Source organism: Microcaecilia unicolor, chromosome 1 (assembly GCF_901765095.1).
Source record: "Microcaecilia unicolor chromosome 1, aMicUni1.1, whole genome shotgun sequence".
NCBI classification, from domain to species: Eukaryota; Metazoa; Chordata; class Amphibia; order Gymnophiona; family Siphonopidae; genus Microcaecilia; species Microcaecilia unicolor.
Genome location: NC_044031.1, coordinates 664,093,519 through 664,120,875, shown reverse-complemented (window position 1 = coordinate 664,120,875; position 27,357 = coordinate 664,093,519). Strand labels below are relative to the sequence as shown.

General features: G+C 44.7%; 1 protein-coding gene across 1 annotated transcript in view; it reads right to left on the bottom strand.

Annotated features, from left to right (window-relative positions):
• SEMA7A (semaphorin 7A (John Milton Hagen blood group)) overlaps positions 1–26,880 on the bottom strand; it is a 162,533-nt gene extending 135,653 nt beyond the window's left edge. Inside the window, exon 1 of the mRNA XM_030187003.1 lies at positions 26,762–26,880. Coding sequence (XP_030042863.1) covers positions 26,762–26,858 — 97 coding nt within the window. The 5' untranslated portion in view covers positions 26,859–26,880. The remainder of the gene's footprint in view (positions 1–26,761) is intronic.
• Between the last annotated feature and the right edge of the window lie 477 nt (positions 26,881–27,357).

Genomic DNA, 27,357 nt, shown 5'->3' with positions numbered 1-27,357 from the left:
AATAACAATTTTAATAGTGCAGTTGCGAGTCAAAACAACCAGAAGATAGGAAAAGACCTTACAGTGACCTTGTGCACCCATACAGCCAGCCCTCTCGAATATCTCACAGGACCTGAGAAAGACTACCATGCTGGGATATATTTTTTTATTCTTTCCAACCCAATGCATGTTGGAAATAATTATACAAAAAGAGTCAAGAAAGTCTGTCTGTCAGTCTAGGGGCAAAATAACTCTGAAAATTTAGCAGATGTGATGAAACTTGGCAGAGGGGGGAAAACAGTAAAAAGACATAATGAATTTGCTAATAGGGCAAATTAGACTGGGATGTCAAGAGAAATAACCACCCCCCCCCCCCCCAACATAAAAAATAAATCTGATGCATTTCTATGAGAAGAGTTTCAGCTTCTGTAGCACAGAAAAATTAATAGAATGGAATAGGATGGAAGTTAGCATGTGGTACAAAACAGTAAAAATATACAGTAGTGTACCAAGGGCGTGATGGTGAGGGCGATCCGCCCCGGGTGAAGGCAACAAGGGGGTGCACAGAGCAGTCATGCAGCTGTCAGCTCCACCGGTTCCCTGCCCCCTCTGATGTTTCTTCCTGTTCCGGAGGGGACCGGCGGAGCTGACTGCCGTGCGACTGTTCCGTGCACCCCCAGATGGTGAGGGTGATGTGCTTTGGGGGGAGGGGGTGATGCGCCGGTGAGGGCATAGCAACAACAAGCCCCAGATGGCAGCCAACCTAGGTACGCCACTGAAAAGGTACATTGAGGGACCCTTTTACAACAGCGAACTATAATCTGGGCTTAACTCATTACAAAGCAAGATTTTACTGTGCACTAAGCCCAGATTTAATGAGGCACCTTTTGGAGGCATTCTCTCTATTTTTTTATTGCCAGTCGTGTGTTAATGTAACTATTATTGTGTGGAACCTGCAGGATGTTAATGCAGGAACACTTACTGCCTCCTATTTAGGAGTCACTAAGGGCCCCTTTTACTAAGCTGCGTAGGCGCCTACGCACGCCCAACACGTGCCAAATTGGAGTTACCATGTGGCCCTTGCGGTGATTTCAATTTTGGCGTGCATCTGAAAAATATTTTTATTTTTTGGCGCGCATAGCAGACATGCGCCAAGTGGCATGACACGTGTAGGTCATTACCACCCAAATTCTTTACCGCTAGGTCTATGGCTGGCGGTAAGGTCTCAGACCTAAAATGGATGCGTGGCAATTTTGATTTTGCCGCCCGTACATTTTCAGGAAAAAGAAGAGGCTTTTAAAGTTACGCTGAAAAATGATTGTGTGCGCCCAAAACCTGCACCTACACTACCGCAAGCCATTTTTCAGCACGCTTTCATGTTAACTCTGGGTTAACCAGTTAGAACACACTAAGTATAATGTGCTAGCTGGCTATCGCTTCCAAACTCACTCTCTGCCCAAGCCACATCCCCTCAGAGAAAAATACAGAAAATGCTGAAACGTGCAGTAACAGGAAACTACTGCACAACCCCTTAATGCATTTGTGATAGGCTATTACCACACGCTAACCGCCCATTAAAGGGGAAATTCTATAAATGGCGCTCAAAATAGGCACTAATTATTATTCTATAAAGGGTGCACATTCTTTATAGACTAGTGCTTAGGGCTAGGTTTTATATATGGCACCCAAAAATTTGACGCTGAAAAAAAAGTGCTATTCTATAAGCCAAGCTTAAAGTTAGGCACAGTTTATAGAATAGCTGTTACACCTGGGAGTCATGCCTAACTTTAGGTATGGCCATTTGCACCAACTGAAATGTAGTGCAAATGTGCGCACCTAAATTAGGCACATATTCCCCCCCCCCCTTATTCTATAACAACATGCGTAAGTGCTAGGAACACCCCCTAGTCCACCCATGACTTTCATTTCTTCACCCTCTTTTTCTAATTATGCGTAAAATTTAGGCATGGATCCCGCACCTAAATTTACACACAAAGTCCAATTAAATTGAATTAGTGTCAATAATGATTTGTTAAAAACCCAATTATTGGCATTAATGGGCTCATTATTAAATTAAATTGCATGCACAATTTTTTGCGGCTTTTGTAGAATTAGGATGTTAATGCTGATTCCAATGCCTAAGTTTAGGCACCAGACTTACAGCTGCTGAAACCTGTGTAAATGATGGACCCCCAAGTTAGGCGCACTTTATAACTAGCAGATAAGAGAGGCAATGATCTGCACTCAAACGTAGCAGCAAACAAAAGCAGACTAAAGATATAGAAGTGCTGGGCAGATTTATTGATACAAATACCCAACGTGGCCATGTTTCGCCCAATGGCTGCATCGGGGGGGGGGGGGGGGGTTAAAAACTATAGGAGAAAATACCCAATTTTCTCCTAATAGTTATTATGTCTCCAAATATATTGCTGAGTGCCCTCAGCAAAAACAAAACACTGTTTAAGGCAATACATTTTCAATGCCAAGTGGTCTAGCACTTTTCATCGGGTCACTCTTATTTTTTGTGTGCTATAGCCTATATTATAGTGCTTGAACAAAATAACTCAAAATGTGAACTTATCTCTTAACGTTCTCTACAAGGTGCGCTGTGTTGCTTGACTTGCTGCTTCACTCTTGTCTGCCACTATCTCTAACTGAATTTGGCTTCCCCTGGAAACGCCCGACTCCGCGAGTTTCAACGAGTCTTTCATCAGGGACTTGGGTTAAAGCCGAACCAATACTCAATGTGAAGCCTTCTTTACTTTCTCGACTTTTACTAACTGACTTCCGCAAACTACTGAAGACCCATCTCTTTAACACGGCATACCACAAAGATCAACAAATGTGAACTCCTTCACACATATCCAGAATTGTCTTATAATATCTGCTGTTATAATACTATTATGCTTTATCATTATCATGTTACCCAGAATTCTTCTGTAATACTAAATGTCTACTTTCTTATACATTTCCACTATTCATGATGTATTGTAAGCCACATTGAGCCTGCAAAGAGGTGGGAAAACGTGGGATGCAAATGCAATAAATAAATAAATAAATAAAATGCGGCATATCTAATATAATAAAACGCACCGTGAACGTTCTGAAGACAACGTTCTGAAGTCACTCACTTTCTGAAGGGTTCGTGGATTCGTGGTGTGAAGCCACCCAGCCGTCTCTGCCCCGCCCTCGTGTCAAACGTCATGACGTCGAGGGCGGGGAAAACAAACGGATCGCGAGGGCAGAAAAAAAAACAAACTGATCGCACCCACGCACGGTGCGTTTTAGTATATTAGATTTACCTCTGTGGTGGCGGTTCCAGCAGCGCAGCGTCAGGGAAGGAGGCGGCGCTCCCGACGTCTCTAGCCTTCCCTTCGCTGTGTTCTGCCTTCTTCTGACGTCAATGATGACGTCAGAAGAAGGCGGAACACAGCGAAGGGAAGGCTAGACGTCGGGAACGCCGCCTCCTTCCCTGACGCTGCGCTGCCGGAACCGCCACCACGGAGGTAAATTAAAAAAAAAAAAACAAAAGAAAAGGGATGTTGGGGGGATAGAAGAGGGTGGGCAGCAAAGTTGAACACTGGGAGCAGGAGGGCAGGGGAAAAACGACAGCATGGATGCGAAGAGGGGGGGGGAAGAAGAGGGCGGGCCAGGCTGGGACATGGGAGAGAGCGGAGCATGGATGCGAGGGGGGGGTCATGGAAGGAAGAGAGGGGAATTGCTGGAAAGGGATGAATGGAGGGGGCAGGGGACAGAGGAGCATGGATTGGGAGGGCAGGGCTCAGGGAGAGAGGGGAATTGCTGGAAAGGGATGAATGGAGGGGGCAGGGGACAGAGGAGCATGGATGGGCATGGATTGGGAGGGCAGGGCTCAGGGAGAGAGGGGAATTGCTGGATAGGGATGAATGGAGGGGACAGATGGGCATGGATGGATATGGATTGCAGGGCAGGGCTCAGGGAGAGAGGGGAATTGCTGAATAGGGATGAATGGAGGGGGCAGGTGACAGAGGAGCATGGATGGGCATGGATTGGGAGGGCAGGGCTCAGGGAGAGAGGGGAATTGCTGGAAAGGGATGAATGGAGGGGACAGGGGACAGAGGAGCATGGATGGGCATGGATTGGGAGGGCAGGGCTCAGGGAGAGAGGGGAATTGCTGGAAAGGGATGAATGGAGGGGACAGGGGACAGAGGAGCATGGATTGGGAGGGCAGGGCTCAGGGAGAGAGGGGAATTGCTGGATAGGGATGAATGGAGGGGACAGATGGGCATGGATGGATATGGATTGCAGGGCAGGGCTCAGGGAGAGAGGGGAATTGCTGGAAAGGGATGAATGGAGGGGGCAGGGGACAGAGGAGCATGGATGGGCATGGATTGGGAGGGCAGGGCTCAGGGAGAGAGGGGAATTGCTGGATAGGGATGAATGGAGGGGACAAATGGGCATGGATGGATATGGATTGCAGGGCAGGGCTCAGGGAGAGAGGGGAATTGCTGGATAGGGATGAATGGAGGGGGCAGGTGACAGAGGAGCATGGATGGCCATGGATTGGGAGGGCAGGGCTCAGGGAGAGAGGGGAATTGCTGGAAAAGGATGAATGGAGGGGGCAGGGGACAGATGGGCATGGATTGGGAGGGCAGGGCTCACACTCTCTCTCTCTCATATACAATGTCTTTCTGACTCTCACTCTCACACACTCTGTCTCACACTGTATCACATTCACTCTCTATGTGCCACACAGTCACTCACACACTCGCTTGGTCTCATACACTCACTATCACAGAGAATCTGTGTCTCACACACACTCTCTCTCACACTGAGTCTCACATACACACTTGCACACACTCTCATTCTCACACACACACTCTCTCACAAACACACTCACACCCAGACTCACTCTCTCTCTCTCATACACACACACTCACACTTTCACTCTGTCTCTCACACAGTCACTCTCACATACACTCTCCCAAACATACACACTCCGAGAAAAACCTTGCTAGCGCCCGTTTCATTTATGTCAGAAACGGGCCTTTTTTACTAGTATATAATATAAGCAAGAAAAAAAGAAAAAAACTAGACATATTTAAATGCTGGTAGCCTTATTTATATTTCGGCATATTCAGTCTTGGTTTTAGTAGTTTATGTTACCATTGATTTTCCAAAGACAGTGGGATTTAATTGTTGAATATCCAAATAGATTGCAGCACTTCCTCCTCAGTGAAGCACATTCACCTGTCTCTGCCAGCATTGGGGTCTTTTACAAAGGTGCAGTAGCATTTTTACATGCGCTAAGCGCTAGAGATGCCCATAGGAATATTAAGCTTGACAAAAGATATTTAAGAATAGCCTGATGGCACTCTTGGCTATAAATTCTAACCAAATCAATTTCTGCTATACATACATAGGAATATATGGGCATCTCTAGCATTTAGCACACACTTCTTATTTTTAGCATGTGTAGAGTTAGGTGTCATGCGTTATCAAATATCGTTGAGCCAGATATGCACAAATTTTAATGGTTGTTAGCACTCAATTATTGATAGTTAAGAGCTCGTTACACAATTAATTTGCCCATGCATCTGGAGTGTGCAAATCTGGGAACCATACAAGAATCCAGGGGTAAATGCTTAACACCCTTTAGCAGAAGTGCCCCCGAGTTAAAAAATGAGCCGAATTGGACAAGGGCAGATTAGAGATCCCCAGGGACAGAAATACCTACTGTGCATGAATTTACGCCACGTCAATAGTTTTTGGGCTTGCAGGCAGTATATAAAAAAATTGAATAAAATTTAAAAGATGAGCCTCCCAAACTAGTGCCCAATGCACTTCTATGGGAAAAGAAGTTCCAGCTTCTGTAGCATTGAAACTTAGAGTGAAATGTAACAAAGTTATTCAGGGGCCCTTTTACAAAGGCACTCCAAAATGTGGCCTGCAGTAATATGGGTGTGCATACTGGATGCACGCTGGACCATTTGTCCACCGCATCTGGAAAAAAAAAGGGGGGGTTGGAATGGGAAATGGAAGTGCAGCAAAATTAAAATCAACGTGCATCTATTTTTTTATAACATAGTAACATAGTAAATGACGCCAGAAAAAGACCTGCATGGTCCATCCAGTCTGCCCAACAAGATAAACTCATATGTGCTACTTTTTGTGTATACCCTACTTTGATTTGTACCTGTCCTCTTCAGGGCACAGACCGTATAAGTCTGCCCAGCACTATCCCCGCCTCCCACCACCGGCTCTGGCACAGACCATATAAGTCTGTCCAGCACTATCCCCGCCTCCCGCCACCGGCTCTGCCACCCAATCTCGGCTAAGCTCCTTAGGATCCACTCCTTCTGAACAGGATTCCTTTATGTTTATCCCACGCGTGTTTGAATTCTGTTACCGTTTTCATTTCCACCACCTCCCGCGGGAGGGCATTCCAAGCATCCACTACTCTCTCCGTGAAAAAATACTTCCTGACATTTTTCTTGAGTCTGCCCCCCTTCAATCTCATTTCATGTCCTCTCGTTCTACCGCCTTTGCACCTCCGGAAAAGGTTCGTTTGCGGATTAATACTTTTCAAATATTTGAACGTCTGTATCATATCACCCCTGTTTCTCCTTTCTTCCAGAGTATACATGTTCAGGTCATCAAGTCTCTCCTCATACGTCTTGTAACGCAAATCCCTTACCATTCTCGTAGCTTTTCTTTGCACCGCTTCAATTCTTTTTACATCCTTCGCAAGGTACGGCCTCCAAAACTGAACACAATAGTCTAGGTGGGGCCTCACCAACGACTTATACAGGGGCATCAACACCTCCTTTCTTCTGCTGGTCACACCTCTCTCTATACAGCCTAACAACCTTCTAGCTACGGCCACCGCCTTGTCACACTGTTTCGTCGCCTTCAGATCCTCAGATACTATCACCCCAAGATCCCTCTCCCCGTCCGTACCTATCAGATTCTCCCCGCCTAACACATACATCTCCCGAGGATTTCTATTCCCTAAGTGCATCACTTTGCATTTCTTCGCATTGAATTTTAATTGCCAAACCTTAGACCATTCTTCTAGCTTCCTCAGATCCCTTTTCATGCTTTCCACTCCCTCCCGGGTGTCCATCTGTTGCAAGTCTTAGTATCATCCGCAAATAGGCAAACTTTAACTTCTAACCCTTCGGCAATGTCACTCACAATTATATTGAACAGAATTGGCCCCAGCACCGATTCATGAGGCACTCCACTACTCACCTTTCCCTCCTCCGAGCGAATTCCATTCACCACCACCCTCTGGCGTCTGTCCTTCAACCGGTTCCTAATCCAATTCACCACTTCAGGTCCTATCTTCAGCCCCTCCAGATTATTTAAGAGCCTCCTGTGGGGAACCGTGTCAAAAAGCTTTGCTGAAATCTAAGTAGATTATGTCCATAGCTTGTCCCTGATTCAATTCTCCTGTTACCCAATCAAAGAACTCAATGAGATTCATTTGGCACGATATCCCTTTGGTAAAACCATGTTGTCTCGGATCTTGCAACTTATTGGCTTCCAGGAAATTCACTATCCTTTCCTTCAGCATTGCTTCCATTACTTTTCCAATAATCGAAGTGAGGCTTACCGGCCTGTAGTTTCCAGCTTCTTCCCTATCACCACTCTTGTGAAGAGGGACCACCTCCGCCATTCTCCAATCCCTCGGAACCTCTCCCGTCTGCAAGGATATGTTAAACAAATCTTTAAGAGGACCCGCCAGAACCTCCCTGAGCTCCCTCAATACATTTGTATCCCACATTTCCCCACCTATTTGTAGGTTCAATGTGGCTTACATAGTACCAGAGAGGTGTTTGCAGTCTCCGGTGTAAACAAATACAAAGTGATATTGTGGTAAGATAAAGTTCATGTGGCACAACCACATTAGGGAACCGTACAACAGAAGAGTTGTGTTATGTCCATTACATTCTTTAGTTTTGTTGTGTTGCAGAGATCAGGCATTTATGATGGATCGGTAGGGTATGCCTTTTTAAAACAGGTTAGATTTTAGTGTTTTACAGAAGTTTAGGTGGTCGTTCGTAGTTTTCAAGGCTTTTGGTAATGCGTCCCACAGTTGTGTGCTTATGTAGGAGAGACTGGATGCGTAAGTTGATTTGTATTTGAGTCCTTTGCAGCTTGGGTAGTGCAAATTTAGGTGCGTTTGTGTTGATTCGGATGTGTTTCTGGTTGGTAGGTCGATTAAGTCTGTCCTGTATCCCGGGGCTTCACCGTAGATAATTTATGGCCTGAGCCCTTAACTCCACCCATTGACTTAGTGGTAAGGGCTCATGCATTACCCACATGGTAACTGTCCAGCCTGCACCAACTGCCAATTACCACCAGGAACGCCCTCTTTTCTACTGCGGGTTTTTCTATAGAAATGATAAGTAGTAGTAGTAGTAGCACTGCGGGTTCCTGGCATGCACCAAACTCAGAATTACTGCCAGAAGCACACACTAGCCAGGCAGTAATGCCAATTTGACGCACGCTGCATTACCGTAGGCCCTTACACACCTTTGTAAAAAGGCCCCATAGTAAATAATAACTGATGAAGACCTATATGGTCCATCCAGTCTGCCAAACAACGTGGTTTGAGTTGTACCTGCTGATGAGTGCAAATTGCATCCTTCTGTGCCCTATTTAAAATGTGAAGGTTATTGAATATTTCTAACACTCTTGACAATGTTGCTGTGAAACTAAAATAGAGATTAATCATAAGTACATAAGCACTGCCAAGCTGGGAAAAGACCAAAGGTCCATCAAGCCCAGCACTCTGTCTCCGACAGCGGCCAATCCAGGCCCCAAGAACCTGGCAAAACCCAAAATTTAATAATGATCAATGGACTTTTCCTTCAGGAATCTGTCCAGACCCCCTTTAAACTCAGCAAAACCAGTTGCCGTCACTACCTTCTCTAGCAATGAGTTCCAGAGTCTAACTATGCGCTGAGTAAAGAAAAACTTTCTCCAATTTGTTTTAAACGTACCACGTTCTAATTTCATCTTGTGTCCCCTGGTTCTATTATTGTTAGAAAGTGTAAACAAACACTTCACATCTGTCCGCTCTACCCTGCTCAATCACAACAAACAATACTGCAAATGACACGGGAAACAAAACAAAACAAAAATCTTGAGGCTACTCATCCCTAATATATATATTTAGGCCCTTAAGCCTCATGTCATAGCATTCTTAGCGGCCTTTCACAAAGGTGCGGGAGGGCTAACGCACAGGTAGCATGCGCCCAATCGGCTCTACCACCAGCGGTAAATCTGATTTTGGCATGCGCCGAATCCCACAGTAGAAAATAATTTTCTGTTTTCTACCACTGGGGGCGTTTCAGTGGTAACCAGCAGCGCGCCCACGTTGGTGCACGCCGCATGGTTACCGCGTGGGTAGCCCGTGAACCCTTACCACTAGGTCAATGAGTGGCAGTAAGGGCTCAGGCCATAAACAGGCACACACTAGTTTTAATATTAGCACAGGCCCATTTCCCAGCACATTAAAAAATAGCCTTTTACCCAGCCACGGTAAACAAATGGCCCAGCGTGCGCCTAACAGACGCACCCACACTACCGCAGGCCACTTTTTACCATGGCTTTGTAAAAGGACTCCTTAGTGCAGACCCTGTACCATTTCAGTAGCCCTTTTCTGGACTGCCTCTACTCTGTCATGTACGGCTTCTAGAACTGGACACATTCCATGAGAGGTTTCACCAATGACCTATACAGGGGTACAGTATCATTGCCTTCTTTTTTCTACTAATTATGCCTTTCTTATGCAGCCTAGCATCTCTTTGGGCCTCTGGCCACCATCATGCTGCACTACATCACTACTGAGATCATCGACATGATCACCCAGACCCCTCTTTCATGCTTGGTGGACAACAGTAGCTCACCAGTAAACCCTATGCACTCCCTTCCCCCCTCCCCCACTTGTGCTGTGCCTTTGAATTTCTGCATCTCAAATGCATGACTCTACACTTCTTTGCATCAAAAGTTAGCTGCCAAGCATTTAACCACTTCTCAAATCTATTTTGGAGCACTTCTCATTCTGTCAGGTTCCTCAGGGATTTCCATTCTGCTGCATTTTTTTGTGTCATTTTCAAAAGATAAAAACTTTCCCTCCTCCTAAGGTCCTTTTGCAATATTGTTCACAAAGATGCTGAATAGAACCAGCCCCAGGACTGGTCCCTGGTTAATGGACATACTGTAGTTTTGTCTAATCAAAGTGATATTTAGTGCTTCATCACAGGCTGTAGGTGTCACCTAACACTTTACTGTTACTGGACATTTTGGTGGCCCAGGAAGCCAGGCAGGTCCTTCTTAGATGATGCAGCCAGCCTTGGACTCTGATGCCCTCGGTGGGCCCACACCTTGCACATACTATAGCAGGATATGTTTATCAACTCCTACTCTACCTAAGATAATATTCAAGCACCTCTCTAATCTCATTTGCAACTTTCTTTACATTAGTACTTTATTTTCTTACTCCTGTTTCTCTATCTTATCTATCCAAAGGTGGACAGACCATTCAGGCAACTGGGAGGCAGTAGAACTAGAGGACATGAAATGAGATTGAAGTGGGGCAGACTCAGGAAAAATGTCAGGAAGGATTTTTTCATGGACAGGGTGGTAGATACTTGGAATGCCCTCCCACGGGAGGTGGTGGAGACGAAAATGGTAATGGAATTCAAACATGTGTGGGATAAACACAAAGGAATCCTGTTCAGAAGGAATGGATCCACAGAAGCTTAGCGGAGATTGGGTGGCAATACCGGTAATTGGGAAGCAAAGCTATTGCTGGACAGACTTCTACGGTCTGTGCCCTGAAAATGGCACGGACAAATCAAGGTTAGGTATACATATAAAAGTAGCACATACGAGTTTATCATGTTGGGCAGACTGGATGGACCGCACAGGTGGAGGAGGTAGGTACTAGCACTCCCTCCCTCCTCTTCGGGTGCCTTCCCAAAATGGCGGTGTCCCACTCTGCCTGGTGCATCCTGGGATGCAGTGGGCGGGGTTTAGGGTTAAGAAACAACAAGGGCGGTTATGACACACAAGCACCACAGTCTGAGTCCGGCATGTAAAATGCCATGCCACTACTACGCCTGGCATCTGATGTCACTGCAGGGTTGCGCATGCTGGTGGCTTGTCTGCACGAACCTCGTGACACTTCTTGAAAGACTGGAGGGGGCTTCCCCCATCGCTCACCACCCAAGAGCAGTAACGGACCTGCAGTCATGGTAAGGCCATGACATGCCATTGCTTCAAAAAAAGAATACGACTCTCTTCCCAGCACAACAGAGTTTCAACAAGCCACAAGTTCTGAGAAATTCTGTCCCCAGGTCAATTTTACTGACTTTCTATAAAGAGCGGCTAGGGCTCTTCAGCTTGGAGAAAAGGCGGCTGAGGGGAGATATGATAGAGGTCTATAAAATAATGAGTGGAGTTGAACGGGTAGATGAGAAGTCTGTTTACGCTTTCCAAAAATACTAGAACTAGGGGGCATGCAATGAAGCTACAATGTAGTAAATTTAAAACGAATTGGAGAAACGTTTTCTTCACTCAACGTGTAATTAAACTCTGGAATTCGTTGCCAGAGAATGTGGTAAAGGCAGTTAGCTTAGCGGAGTTTAAAAAAGGTTTGGACGGCTTCCTAAAGGAAAAGTCCATAGACCATTATTAAATGGACTTGGAGAAAATCCACTATTTCTGGAATAAGCAGAATAAAATGTTGTGTGCTTTTTTGGGATCTTGCCAAGTATTTGTGACCTGGATTGGCCACTGTTGGAAACAGGATGATGGGCTTGATGGACCTTTGGTCTGTCCCAATATGGCAATACTTATGTACCCCTTATACTGCCAGTTCTAGCCCAGTCCAGGCTTTCCAAAACTCCTCTCATTGTGTTCTGCCTCTTGTCTACTACATCATACAGGGTTTTAAATAAATGAATTCCTATAAATGCTATTAACCATTTTAAGAGCAATTATAATACTGTGCACGTGCAGATATGCATGCCTTGTGCACTTAAGTGCACAGAAAAGCGACACTTACATGCATATATGCACTACATGCAGTTCTATAAGATGGTGCAGAAAGGCTATAAACCCGGATTCAGTAAATGGTTCCCAAATTTGGGCACTGGTATTAACGCCAGCTGAAACCTGGTGTAAACGCTGGTGCTCAACTCTTGGCATTTGAGTGCAGGACTGGTGGTATATAACTCCACGCACAAATTTTAGGAACACTCCTGCCACATCCCTGGCCATGCCCCCTTTTGAGTTGCACACTAAGGGATTTAGGCTTGCAAGGTTATAGAATAGCATACAGGAATATGCACATGTGAAATCTAATTACTGCCAATTAACTGCAATAATTGATTGTTGACATCAATTTATTGCTAGTTAATGACTTGTTAGCCAATTAATTTGCGTATGCATCTTTAATCCATGTGCAAATTTGTGCACCATACCTAGAATTCAGGGAATAGAGTGTAATAGGAAGCGGATGCACATGTGGGCGGAGTGTGGAAGGGCATGAGCATGTCTCCAACATATGAATGCAGTGGTGTACCTAGCTTGATTGCCACCCGGGGCAGAGCACCACCTCCTTCAGGTGTGGCACCCCCCTGCCGCCGCCGCCACCTCCCTCCCTCCAATCAGTAAAGGGCTGCACTGAGCAATCGTGCAGTTGTCGGTTCTGCCAGTCTCCTGCCCTGGAACAGGAAGTTGACATCAGAGGGGGCAGGGGACTGACAGAGCCGACAGCTGTGTGACTTCTCAATGCACCCCTTTACTGCCTGCACCGGGGTGGACCACACCCATCGCCCCGCCCTTGGTATGCCACTGCATGCATGCAACTTGTAGAATACTATGAGTTACGCATTTTGCATAATTCACTTGGTCGTGACCATTTACATCTACCTTTGAACTTGAATAAATGGTTGCCCCCTACATTTAGGTGTTCCAAGTCAAATTTACACAAGTATTCTATAATGGTATCTTGGCACGTAGATGCCATTATAGAATTGGCATTCAGTGCACGGCATCGGCACGCCAAACTGGGGGTGGCAAGTTGTAGAATTGCCCCCACAAGTTCTCGCTGGGGAACAAAATTCTAGATCTGAACATAACAAAATATTTGAAAGAAACCAATGCAGTAGTCATGGAAAGTAGGTAAAAAAGAGATGGTGCCAAATACCTGTCTACTAAAAGGGATCAAAATTAAATAGTTAGGATCTCAGGACTGCCTAGAATGCAGAGAACACCTGGGTTTTCTGGAACAAAATGTTCTAGGAGGTGGGACAGTGGTGTATTTAAACTAGGTGCGTCAGTGGCGTACGTACCCCCCTTGTCAGATGTGCCCCCCCCCCCCCCGCCCCAACTTAAAATCCTCTCCACTGCAGTCTTCAGCTGGACAGCAGCACTCATAGGCTGCCCACGGCCTGCATCGGGACTTCCTCCCTGAACTGTGCAGGCCGTGGACAGCCTACCAGTGCCACTGCCTGGGTGAAGATTTTAAAGGTACGGAGGGGTGGGGAGATGGGGACAGGGTGGCGGAGGTTCAAGGGGGAAGATGCTACTTTGTTGGGATAATGATGCCTTTTGAAAAAAAATAAGGCTTACATTTATAGATCTCAAATAAGATGTGAAGTAATAGGGTTTTTTTTGGCATAGAAATGCAACTTATTATTGATTCAATTTTCTGGAATGGATTGACCTCTGAAAGTACAGTCAAATAGTAACAAGAAAACAGACTTGTTTCCAGTGGCGTAGGAAGGGGGGCGTCGGCTCCGCTGGGTCCCTGCTCCCTCTGCCCCGGAACAGGTTACTTCCTGTTCCGGGGCAGGGGGAGCGGGGAGCCGGCGGAGCCGATGCAGCTCCCGGCGACGTGCATTCGGGGTGGACTGGCCCTCCCGGCTGCCTCCGCTAGTGGTAAGAATGCACTCTGGGGGGGTGCGCCATGCTGCACCCGGGGGGGGGGTGCACAGCGGCGACCCGCCCCGGGTGTCAGCAGCTCTCGCTACAGCACTGCTTGTTTCTACTGATAAAGAACAACTTTGCTTACTGGCTTCAAGCAGAGGAAAAACATCCCTACAAAATGGGGGGGGGGGGGGGGGGGGGGGTTTCCTGGCAGATTATGAAAAATAGATGACTGATATCTACCAAATGTTGAGACACAGCTACACTGTAAAAAGATTCCATGGACTTGTGCAGAACCGGATGAAAAGAGACAAAGATTTATAAAGTGTAAATAATTTGGGATGAAAGAGGTTTTTGCTCATTTAGGGTCCTTTTACTAAGCAGCACTAAAAAGTGGCCTGCAGTAGTGTGGGTGGGTGTTTTTCGTGCATACTGACTGGTTACACTACCATGGGCTAGTTTTGAACAAGGATAAGACAATAAGATGCTGGTTCACTGGTGGTCTATTTTTTGATATTATACTTCCTGTTCTGGGGCAAAGGGAATTGGGACTTGATATACTGCCTTTCTGAGGTTTTTGCAACTACATTCAAAGCAGTTTACATATATTCAGGTATTTATTTTGTACCAGAGGCAATGGGTTAAGTGACTTGCCCAGAGTCACAAGGAACTGCAGTGGAAATTGAACTCAGTTCCCCAGGATCAAAGGCCATTGCACTAACCACTAGGCTACTCCTCTACTCCACTCCACTCCAGAGGGAGCAGAGAACTAGTGGAGCTGACAGCCATGCGGCTGCTCCCAGCAGGTAAGAAGAATTCACCGGAGGGGGGACTTGGAGGTGATACGCTGGGGGGTGGGGGGGAAAACGCTGCACCCATAGGGGTTGCGCAGTGGCATCCACCCCGGGTGGCAGCCGACCAAGGAACTCCACTGGTATAGTCTATTTGAAAACAAAACATGTTTTTGAAAAAGCAAAAGAAAAATGATTTAATTAAATAAAGTTTCATTAGATAGGGTATGGAGGCTCTTGACCAATGATTATGTGAAAGTCTGTTGAGATAAAAGTCCACAGACATATTTCTGAGGTCTTTTCCTCCTTTTTTTCAGAAATTTGAATATATCATTCTGTTAAGCACTATTTTCATTCAGTAAGGTTTTTGGAGCTACATAATAACCGTCTTAGTTCTTGAATGAATTTTTCTGCATGATATTTTCTGCTATTTTATGAAGACAAAAGCCCCTGGATTCTATATAGCGTGACTTAAGTTGAACATGCAAATCTGGTCATATTCCAGATTTGCGCAAACAACTTAATTAGTTAACAAGCCACTCAGTAAGCAATTATTGACACTAATTGGCATTAATTTGAATTTACGTGCACAAGTGTATTCTAGAAAGTGATGCACATAAATTCTAAGTTGCATAGTTGAAAAGGGGGCATGGTCATGGGTGTGGAATGGGTAGGTCAGGGGTATTTCTCAAATCTATGTGCATTGCTTTAGTATACACCCGGTCCATGCCTAATTTAGGCATCGGGATTTACATCAAGTTTTACTTGGCATAACTAAACACGACTACATTTAGTCACGCAGATTGGCGCTCAACGTATTCTATAATCCGTGTGGAAATTTAGACTTATTCTATAAAGTACACTCAAATTTAAGCATACTCTATATAATACACCTAGGCGTATTTTTTTCAGTGCAGATTTTTCAGGCGCCAGGGCCGCCGAGAGACTGAGCCAGGGCTGGGGCAAGGCCGCTGCCGCTGCCCCCCCCCCCCCAATCCCTACCACTGTTGCCTCCCTCTCCTACTCCCAGGCTGCCAGCGCTGCAGTCTCACCTGCCCGCCCTCGGCTCGGTCGATAGCCCCCCTCCGTCCTCCACCGTGACCAAGCCCCCTGCATTCCAATTGGCAGCGCCTCACCGTCAGGACACAGTGAAGGAAGGCCCGAAGGGAGGCGATCTGCCACTTTCACACGGAGGTGAGGCGGTGCCAATTTGAATGCAGAGGGCCCGGTCATGGTGGCGAACGAAGGGGGGCTATCGACGGAGCCGAGGGAGGGCAGGTGAGACCGGGGACTGCAGTGCCGGCAGCCTGGGAGCAGCAGAAGACAGAGACCCCATCACCAGGCTCCCCTTGGAGGCCCCGGGAATTTTGTCCCCCCCCCCCCCCCTCGGTGGCACTGTCAGGCGCCATATATAGAATGTAGCCCTAGGTGCTTATATGTCTTTATAAATTGCTAGCTTAAGGAGACACAGACAGTTGCCCTCAAACAGGTGTAACTGTCCACTCCAAAATTATTCATGTAAATGTAAAATTTGGGCATATTTTATAATCTATATGCATACTTATGAACTACACCCATACTGCACCCAAATTCCACCCTCATACATGCCTCCAGGATATAAATATAATAAAAATTGTGTCCTACTGCATACTTTTAAATTGAGGCCACGTATAAACACAACTGACGTCATGAAATTATCCTCTAAAACAATAACTCATAACTATGTGAAAGGTAAACCGTATGACTGTATAATTACTCAATTGTATGGTAGGCACACCTATAAATAGATAGTTTGATAAGGTAACAGACATAAATGCATATGAAAAAGACTAAGCCTGACAGATAACACTCCTTTTTACTCCAACTACTAATCTGAACCAAAATAAGACTGAGGCAGAGCTGCAAGGAAATTATAGACCAGTTCTGTATAGTCTGATCTTACAGGACTGCAACACTATATATAATATAGACAGTCCTTGCTCCACTAGACTTACAATCTAGTCAAGACTAGAGAGTTGCATGGGGACAGAAATCTAACCCATCCCCACAAAAATTTAACCTTTCCCCACCCACCTCCTCCACCTGTTACTGCAAGAATTTAATGGTACATTTAAAAATTTTCCAGTCAGCTCTCTTGGTCTCTGGGTTTGAGCAGCAGCACTGCAGGCAAAGAAGGAACGAAACTTGGAACACTCTGGTGCGCACATGTAAGACTTGTCTCTGATTCACTGGTACTGTGTGCTGAGAGGTCGCCACATGCATGTGCCAGTATGTCAGGTGACATCTGATGCTCATGCCTATGTCAGAGCCAAGGTCTGTGCATCAGCCCGGGAGCAGAGAGGATTATAATAGTAACATAGTAAGTGACCTGATTGGTCCATCCAGTCTGCCCAATAGTCTCACTCATTATCAATTCATGATTAAATCAACAATGAATGTGATATTATATACTTGATTATAGTCTTTCTTTGGTATTTCTGGGACATAGACTATATAAGTCAGCCTGGCCCTATCCTGCTGGAGTTGCCGTCGAAGCCCACAAACCCCGTTCCCGTGCAGGTCTCTAATCAAGACACACAAAGAGCCTTGATTTAACATCAACAAGGTATGTGGGGTTTACTTGAGGAGGGGGTCTACTTGCCTTTGAAAAACTAAGAAAATCTCTCTCTCCTCTGAAAATTTATGTAAGAACAGCAGATGGGTTGGATGGGACACTGTCAGACTCTTGAAATCTACAGTACAGGTAGACTTTCAGAACCTAATACACAGACCAAGCCACCAATAATTCAAAGTAAGAAACCGCTAAATTCCACCAAAATATTCAACAATCTGCAGAAGCTGACACAAATGTTGACTAGCTGGGCAAGTTTAATTATTTAAAGCTTGTTAATTATTACAAATATTTGATATACCACTAATTTCACTGAGGTGCTGCTGGACAATATACAATCATAAATAACAACTCCAGGCTGAACTGGACAGTTTTACCAAAACTGATCTCTCCCTCTGGTTTATTTCAAGGCTCACATCAAAAGTTAAAATAATTGAAAAAAAATTACACATCTCAGAACCTTAATTAGGATAGTTTTCTGCACTAGGCTGCCAACAAGCAGACACTGGGTACCACAGTAAAGGGAGAGTTTTAGACAACGCCTATGAGAGAACCGCTCTGCAAATATCCTTCATTATGACAGCCAAACAAGGGAAATGTATCACCGTCAGTGAACTTTCAGATTTGTCAGCTTATCAATAGAAATCAAACAAAATAAAACATGGAAAAGAAAATAAGATGATACCTTTTTTATTGGACATAACTTAATACATTTCTTGATTAGCTTTCGAAGGTTGCCCTTCTTCGTCAGATCAGAAATAAGCAAATGTGCTAGCTGACAGTCATAGGCGGTCAGTGGCCCAACTGTTTGGGGAGGCTAAAGGGGGTGGGGTTAGGGGTGGGACCGGGGTGGGGCTTACATGCATAGTTGTCTGACAGAAAAAAATAAGTAAAAATAAAAGTTACAATTAACACCTTTTATTAAATGTAGATATTAGATATGTATCATATGTCAAAAAAAGTGGTTGCTCAAAGCATATACTAACCAACGTGTATACTATTCAAAAATGTTATCAGTTATTAAACACTGCTATTTCCATCCATGGAATTTTCAGTTTATAAATTTGTCATGGTGGAGAAGAGACTGAATCCTGAGGAAGGGCTGCTGCTGCTTGTTATTGACAAGTAATGGATTTATCTATCATAAATGCCATATCATATTCTAAACTCAATTATTTCAAGTACTTAACCAACACTTAACCACATACACATACACATCTATGGAACAATTCAACACCAGATCCTCCAAAATATTCTAAAAACAAACCATGTCTGGTGTTATGACAAACTAAAATTAAAGTGTTGATGTTTGTCACCTCAATAGGGCCAACAATCCCTCAACTGCAAAACACTGCACAAACTTGTGCAGAAACACACTCGGAACCTTACTGTACCATAAATATTACATTGGGCAAACCCTAATACACATATATTGCACCCAGACAACATCACAGACCGTCAACAATATGAAACAAGGGATCATATCACAATTCTCATGTACAGCCACAAAACATCCTTTTAGGGTGGATAGTAGTTACAATGAGCTCCTTTTATTAACGACCAGAGATAAGAGTTTTCAAATTTCAATTTTGGCACAGTATAAGTCATCACAAACAAAATTTAAGAAAACGAAAAGCATTAGGGGCTTATAGCCCATTTAGTTATGTTTAAACAAAAGAGATCTGCATGAAACAAAATATTTATTTTTTTTATTTTGACTTATAATATAAAACCTGCCTCAGAGTTAGTGCCTCTCCTGAAATCCAACGTGTGGCGTGTCTCAATTTTGGTCTGGGAACACTAGTATTCAAGCTCAGACAGGCAGCCACACTGGGTGGATTAGTATTCACACAATGAGCTCCTTTTATTAATGACCAGATAGAGACAGATTGATTGATAGATAAGAGTTTTCAAAGGCACAGTATCACAAACAAAATATTAGAAAACCAGTGGACTGTATTAGGGGCTTATAGTTATGTAAGAGACTCAAACGGCCTGAGAATGAGATCTGCATGAAACAATTTTTTTTTTTTTTTGACTTAAAACTGTTACCTGCCTCAGAGTCAGCACCTACTAACCATCAAGGATCTCATGGCTTGTGACCATTTGGTATTTCTAGAGCATCATTTATTACAGAGCTGAAGATCACTGAAGTCAACTCAAACAATCTTTTCTTAATATCACCCCAACACTTGGTGGTGTTGCTTGATTTGTTGGCAGGGTTAACGTAGGAGAATGTATTTTGGAAGGAATTATAAAACAACACTCCTTTTGGAGCCCAAAGTAAATTAGTTTTCCCAAAAACTTTAACCTACCTACAGTTTATTTAACCGCGATTCTCGAAGAAAGTAGGAACAGACCCGCGCGTTCCCGCCTTTGTGGAACAGGAAGTTTAGTTGCATCATGACAGGAGGCGGGAGCTCTCATAGTAGGGAAGGCTGACTGGCTGAGCCTGAGGCGAAGAAACGACGATCAGTGACGTTGGGAAGCCTTAGCCGGTTTTAAGGCGGATCGGCGATGTGGAGGCAAAAAGAAGAGGAGGAGGGACGCGGCGCGCTGCCGGCGGTGAGACACCGAGCCCCGGGCGGAACTTGGCATGGCGTTCGGTGAGTGAGCCAGCAGCACTGCACAGAAGAAGAGAGAGGAGGACTGAGGATTCGGCGTCACCGTTGGAGAATGAGAAACAAACAGTTGCTCGTTGCTGATCCATCTTGCTTGTAACTTGTGGCAGGGGAGGCTTAGCCTCCCCAAGCCTCTTATACCGGGCGCCTATGCTGACAGTGTATATAAGTGAAAACATTCAAGCATTACTATGACAGTCTGACAAATTTGTCAGCAAATCTGAAGCTCAAACTAGCATTTGTGAGCAACAGAACAGTCTCTCCCAGAGCTTATTTTACCCCTTTGCAATGCTATCTTACATGCGATCAGTGAGGTGAGAAGCAATGAGGTCAACATACCAACAAATGAGCATTAAAGGCAACAAGTGTGTGCCACCTGCCATTTTAATAGGGGATTGACAAAAACAAATGCATGCAGAATGCAGCAATGTCCAAACAGTCATATTACACTGAAAGATGAATGAAATATGATCTAAGCAGGAAGGCAGAGGGTTGCTAAAGCAGGTTGTCTCTGCCCCCCCCCCCCCCCCGGGGTGCAGATTCACTCTGGTATACTTCCTACGACCAAGGATGGGGCACGAGAAAGAGGGTGTTCTGCTTCCATCTTGCCACTATGCCTGACTCACGTCAAATGGCCCCTTACACTTTAAAATATTCTCCAACTCTTCCTGCTTCTCCAGTGGGAAGGCAGGGGAGGAATGTCCCTATGAGGAAAGGCTGAAGCATCTAGGGCTCTTTGGCTTGGAGAAAAGACGGCTGAGGTGAGATATGATAGAGGTCTATAAAATAATGAATGGAGTGGAACTGATAGACCTTAATCGTTTGTTTAATCTTTCCAAAAATACTAGGACTAGGGGGAATGCGATGAAGCTACAAAGTAGTACATTTAAAACGAATCAGAGAAAATATTTCTTCATTCAACGTGTAATTAAACTCTGGAATTCGTTGCCAGAGAATGTAGTAAAGGCAGTTAGCTTAGCGGGATTTAGAAAACGTTTGGACAGCTTCCTAAAGGAAAAGTCCATAGACCATAATTAAATTGACTTGGGGAAAATCCACTGCTTATTTCTGGGATAAGCAGCATAAAATATATTGAACTTTTTGGGGATCTTGCCAGGTATTTGTGACCTGGATTGGCCACTGCTGGAAACAGGATGCTGGGCTTGATGGACCTTTGGTCTGTCCAGTGTGGCAATACTTACGTACTAACGTCAATGATCCAAAATGGACTCACCATATTGGGGCTAGAAGTAGTCTTCTTCCAAGGGGTGTGAGGAGAGGCTGAGGGCATTACTTTCTCCCTCCCCTCCTTACTGACTAGAGCACCAATCTGCTCATCATGTCAGCAGTTACAAAATTTGCCCTGCTAAATAAGTGGATTTAAGAGGGATGAGTTTTCATTTGGGATGAAATGTCATCATGTACCGATAGTAACGCACACTCTTCTTACAGAGTACGCACTATGTGTAAGAGGTCACATTTTTCTTAAAGTGCACACTCTTGATGGTATTCATTCTGCAACAAAACACACACACCAAAAAAAAAAAAAGCCACAATACTTTCTCTGCCAATCCCTAGGATTCAATAGAGACTGCTTTATTAGCTCACCATGAGGGAAATGGGTGGTACTCACTGAAACTGAGAGTGAGTCACCTGCTGAGTTAGAGATGTAAGGCTCAGACAAAGAAGTGGTTAAATGCCCTGAAGTAGAACAGATCATAGAGGATCCAAGTCAAGAAGTCTCCAAGGGAGTAGCATGTTAGGATACAGTACCTGAGGGAAGTGCCAGGGAAGAGAAATAGACAGAGCCCAGTAGTTTCCCTGGGGTGGGAAACTGTGCTTCATTTTCAGCATCCAGGAGTCAATAGGACTGAAGGCTGCCAAGGTAGACGAGGACCTTGCAGAATATTCCTGAAGTATATGAATCTAGTGTGTCCAGAAGGGACCTGAGACAGCATTAGTTGCCACAGTGTTTGGGCCTGGCTAGGAGCCAGCCCCACGAAGAGCATTGACTGGGGCTATATTATGAAAGAGAGAGAAAGACTTTATTAGTGCTGGATTAAAACCTGTGAAGTGACAGGGGTGCACATGCGGAATTATAGCAATAAAGTATTTCCTTTGGCTGCTCCTAGCCACACCCTCGATCACATTACCACACTCACCTTTGAAATTCTTACATCTAATTCCTTGTTTTCTGGTACCAACTAGATTGTTTAAAAGTGTAAGCAGTGTTGACCTAGCTGGAAATCTAGATTAGACTGGGTTTTATCTGATGAAGTACAGTGAAGAACACTTATCCATCTCACCGGATTAATTTTATATGAACTCTTTAAAAGCCTTGTGCTTGATATTCAGACCCCCGGCCGTTAAAGGTTCTCAAGCTGACAGTTGGTGGGCTGAATTAAGGCCCCGATGCTCAAAAGCAAAATGTGGGTGTTAGAGGCTCTGAGCACAATAATCATGCAAATGTATGCAAAAAAGGTCATCCCCTATTCCTCCCAAATGCTCAGAACAGCACACCAAACAAGGGCGCTGGTAGTTAGGCCCCACCCAATGCATCCCAGGATGCACCAGGCAGCACAGAGCACCACGCTTTTGATGATGCATCCAGCAGGGACTAGGACTCCTTCCCTCTTCATTCTTCAAGATAGAAGGGGGTTGGGGGGCCACCACTAGGCCACTGGGGCTAGGCTAGTCTTTGGGGGAGGAGGGTCCTGGCCAGGGGTCTCACTGGACCACCAGGGTTCTATTTTTTAGGGGGGGTGGGAGGTCTGGGGTACACGGAACCACCAGGGAATGCTTAATGCACAACATTTGAGTGCATGCACCAGGCACTATCCTGCCCCTAGCTTCCAAACAACTCTGGTGCTCAAAGCTATGAGGACAGTTAAATTTGTTGAGCATTAGGGAGTTGTTCTGGGATGCTGTTCCGGCGGTATTTCTTCAGCGCTGTTTACTACAGTGCCGGAGTTTTGAGTATCGGGGCCTGAGACTGGACATTCAATGCTGAGCCATGTCTGGGCTCTGGCACTGAATATTTCGGTATGGGCACCAGCCAATACTGAGACCAATGCCCAGATAAAAATCAGCTTTCTGGCATTGCTATGTTTTGAATGCCAGTTTTATTATGCCGCAAGAATGATAGGATAAGTGCACACCCTTATGACATGTTGAAAAGTTTAAGGTAAGAAAGAAAATATTTGTTTGCTACATGTGTTCAAATATTAAAAAAAGAAAATGAAAAAGGGAGGTTTTTTTTGAAGCCGATGATTGATAGAAGGGAGCCTGAAACATTGTGTTTGAGCTGCCCATGTTTTTCTCCAAGGCTCTTTCCTGTATATTGATGAGTTAGGTTCACAGTGGGGTTCGTTTTTGATGTTTTTCTGTATACACTACTGTCCTCATTAAATTTGTAGAGAATTCACAAACCAGTAGGAGATTTAAGTGGCTCTGATGTTTAGCACATGATCAGCAATTCTTTTAGGCCTTTAATTGTCAAGTCAGCAGCTATCATGAAAGACCCTCTTCAAATAATAAGGTTGCCTCTGTCAGGGCTGCCCACATGTCTGATGATGAATGCTGACAGCATGCTTCAGCTGTTTAGTCTTCAGAGATTTTGCTGAGTCTGGTAGCAGCAGGCCAGAAATACCCATGTCCCACATCACGAGGGCAGGTGCCTGTGACTTAAACCTCCAGTCATCCATGTTAAAGGGTTTTCTATTTTGTGTGTATGGGGGAAATGCTTACTACATAGGATCCCACAAGTTACGCCTGAGTTTTTTTTTAGAGCCACTTTATGTGTGTCTATTGCCACACACATCCTAAAATGGAAAATGGATTTATAAAAATTATCCCTTTCTCAGAAGGAGACAGGAATTCTTGGCATATAAGCCAAGAGGTCAATATCCCACCAGTAGAGGTCAGCATTTTTTGTCCACTGCCGGCTTTATGCCTGGATTTTCAATGCTGGACCATATCTGAGCATCGGCACTGAATATCTGGTTGTATGTAGTAGCTAAAAGTTGTGCAGGTAAGTGCAATAGTCAGCATTTAACCATATAAGGTGAACTGCATAGACAGGACTATGGGCCAGATGCACTAAACTTAACGAGCCTTTAACGAGCCATTAACGAGCATACACTAAAGGCTTCTCCGAGCCTTTTTCCGACGACGGTAGCAGCTAACGAAAACGGAATGCAGATGAGCAAATTGTGTAGAAACCTCATTGTAATGAGATGCACTAACCTTTTCCAATTGCCTTAACGCTGGAAAATCTAACGACAGGTCTGTACCTGTCGTTGGGGCTTCACTATAAAAAAAAAAAGACGAGCTGTGCCTATGGACGTCCTTTATGGACTTCCTTCGCCCCCCCCCCCCCACCCCCACGAGATCACCACCGCTCCCCCCTGCATTGAACTGACAGCTTCCCGCAGCCCCAGCCTCCCCGCCATCCTCTGCACCCCCGTGGACCCACCCCTGCCGCCCCCCCCGAGGTTGTCGCCGCCGCCGCTCCCCTCCTCCAACCGCCCCCTTCATCTTCCACCAGGCCGGGCCCTCACAGCGCCTCTCACATCCATGTGAAGGCGCTGCAGCAGGCAACAGGTGATCGCCCAATTCCTTCCTTTCCTCCCTGGCCCGTCCTCATCTGATGTAAGTAACTACGTAAGTTACGTAAGGCACAGCTCGTTTTTTTTAATATATAGTGAAGGACGTCCATAAAAGGACGTCCTTGGCATGCACAGAGCAGCCAGCATAATGCTTGGCTGCTCTGCGCATGCTCGACCGGCCGACTATCCGACTGTTTAGCAACGGAATAGAGAATGCAAGTGAGCTACAACGAGCAGCTCATTTGCATTCCTATTCCTTGATGCATGCTCGTTCCTTACCGATTCGCTAAGGGAATCGGTAAGGAAAGGGCTTTAACGAGTCTTTAGTGCATCTTGCCATATGTTTTATGTGGTCACCTTATGCGGTTAAAAGCTGAATATTGACACTTAACCACGTAAATGTTGACTCCACCCACAGACCAATTAAGTGCCAAAGGTTAGCCCTTCACAAGCCATTTAACCAGCCAGGAGCCATTCCTGGCTGGTTAAAGTGCTTTGAATATCAACCCCCAAGAGTTCTAGCCCTGATTGCAAGCTTTTTATAAAACGTTCCATGCATCTCAAGAAAGATATAGTAGAATTGGAAAAAGTGCAGCGAAGGGCGACTAAAATGATAGCGGGGATGGGACGACTTCCCTATGAAGAAAGACTAAGGAGGCTAGGGCTTTTCAGCTTGGAGAAGAGATGGCTGAGGGGAGACACGATAGAGGTATATAAAATAATGAGTGGAGTGGAACAGGTGGATGTGAATCGTCTGTTCATGCTTTCCAAAAATACTAGGACTAGGGGGCATGCGATGAAACTACAGTGTAGTAAATTTAAAACAAATTGGAGAAAATTTTTCTTCACCCAACGCATAATTAAACTCTGGAATTTGTTGCCGGAGAACGTGGTGAAGGCGGTTAGCTTGACAGACTTTAAAAAGGGGTTAGACAGTTTCCTAAAGGACAAGTCCATAAACCACTACTAAATGGACTTGTGAAAAATCCACAATTCCAGGAATAACATGTATAGAATGTTTGCACATTTGGGAAGCTTGCCAGGTGTCCTTGGCCTGGATTGGCCACTGTCGTGGACAGGATGCTGGGCTCAATGGACACTTTAAAGAGGCATATTTTCAAAGCACTTTGGGAGGCTAAGTTCCATAGGTTTCTATGGAACTTTGGGAGGCTAAGTGCTTTGAAAATGAGCCTCTTGGTCTTTTCCCAGTGTGGCATTACTTATGTACATTTGAGGGTATGATTTTTATGTTCTTCAACCCCAGACAGCTCCCTGAATTTTTGAGTACAAAAGTATCGCATACCATGTAAAATGAGTTTATCTTGTTGGACAGACTGGATGGACCATACAGGTCTTTATCTGCTGTCACTATATATGTTAAGTGTTTAGAACTCTTGGGGTAGCGTCCCAAAATGACAGTGTTGTATAAAACGCTGGCTGTGGGTCTTTTTCCTGTTGATCCTTAACTAATTTTTTTTCCTTATTGTTTGATCTAAATTCCTTACTTGTTCCCCATTATTGTGGACAAATTTTGTATAGTTAACTGTGCAAAACGAATGTTATATGATTTCTTTTCCTTCTTTTAATCACCATTTTTAAATGCAAATTTATATTAAAATCCTTATAAATAAAATATGTGTTGTTGTTTTTTAAATTACCCCTTGCTGCTCAGACTGGCAAGAAGTCCATAGTTCTTCAATAAGTGGTATCCCTTTTTTTTATATAAAAATTCATATGTATTTAATATTATAAGGCATTAAACCCTTTTATAAAGTCTCACCTTTATAATGGAAAATTAGTTATAGGATCACTACACTTTTATACAAAACACAGAGTTTGTGTTACAAGAACCAGTAAAGCTAGTTTTCTAATGCATGTTTCTTTAGATACCGAAAAGAAGAAAGTCCTTATCACATCAGGTTTTACATTTCCCTGTGAAGTTCACACTATTTCCAGGGTAGTCAGTTTCTTTTGAATGCAACCAACAGCCCTCGGGAAGCGCCACTTATCCAATTACTGAAAAGACGGGTCTCAGCCAAATGGGGTTAAAATGTTTTTCCCTCCATTCATTGCCACTTACACAGAGGAGCAGTTAGTTAAGCCCTACAATGAACCGTTCAACCGACACCGAGTGATTTTAAACGTGCAGTTCTCTCCCAGAAAATCAGCGACACAACTTGCCCAGTGCAGAGCATCTATCAGTAAAACAGCAGGGTTACTTACCACCAAGAGAGGGAAGGATAATTCTAGGTTTTAGTTTCCCGTATGCATCAGCCAGGATAGGCAGGAGGAGGAGGAGAGCTGCAGATACTTGATTCATTTCACAGTGATGTCAAAGGCAGTTTGTATGATTGCCGGCTTGTTCTGACACTAAAAGAACTGAGACTGACAGGGAGGACTTTATGAACCGGAAGTGGGCGTGGCACCTCCTCAATAATAAAGTGTGATCTACTATCAAAGCAAACGTATTGTGTTGACATTGTAAGTAGTATACCATGCCATACTTTGTATTGTTATTTGAATATTTTTACTGCTGTAATTGCCTATTTCTCATGTTTGATTTATTCTTACCGTACACTACTGCCTTGAGTGAATTCCTTCAAAAAGGCAGTAAATAAATCCTAATAAATAAATAAAATGTGATGGGCTGAGAGGAGCAGGATGTGTTTCTCCTCTTCTCCGGGTTCCCGCTCTCCCCCAAAGCTAGGGTTACCATATTTTGTCCCCCAAAAAGGAGGACACATGCCCCGCCCCCTTTCATACCCTGCCCCGCCCTTGTCACATTTTCCCCTCCCCCCTGTCACAGACCCCGTCACTCT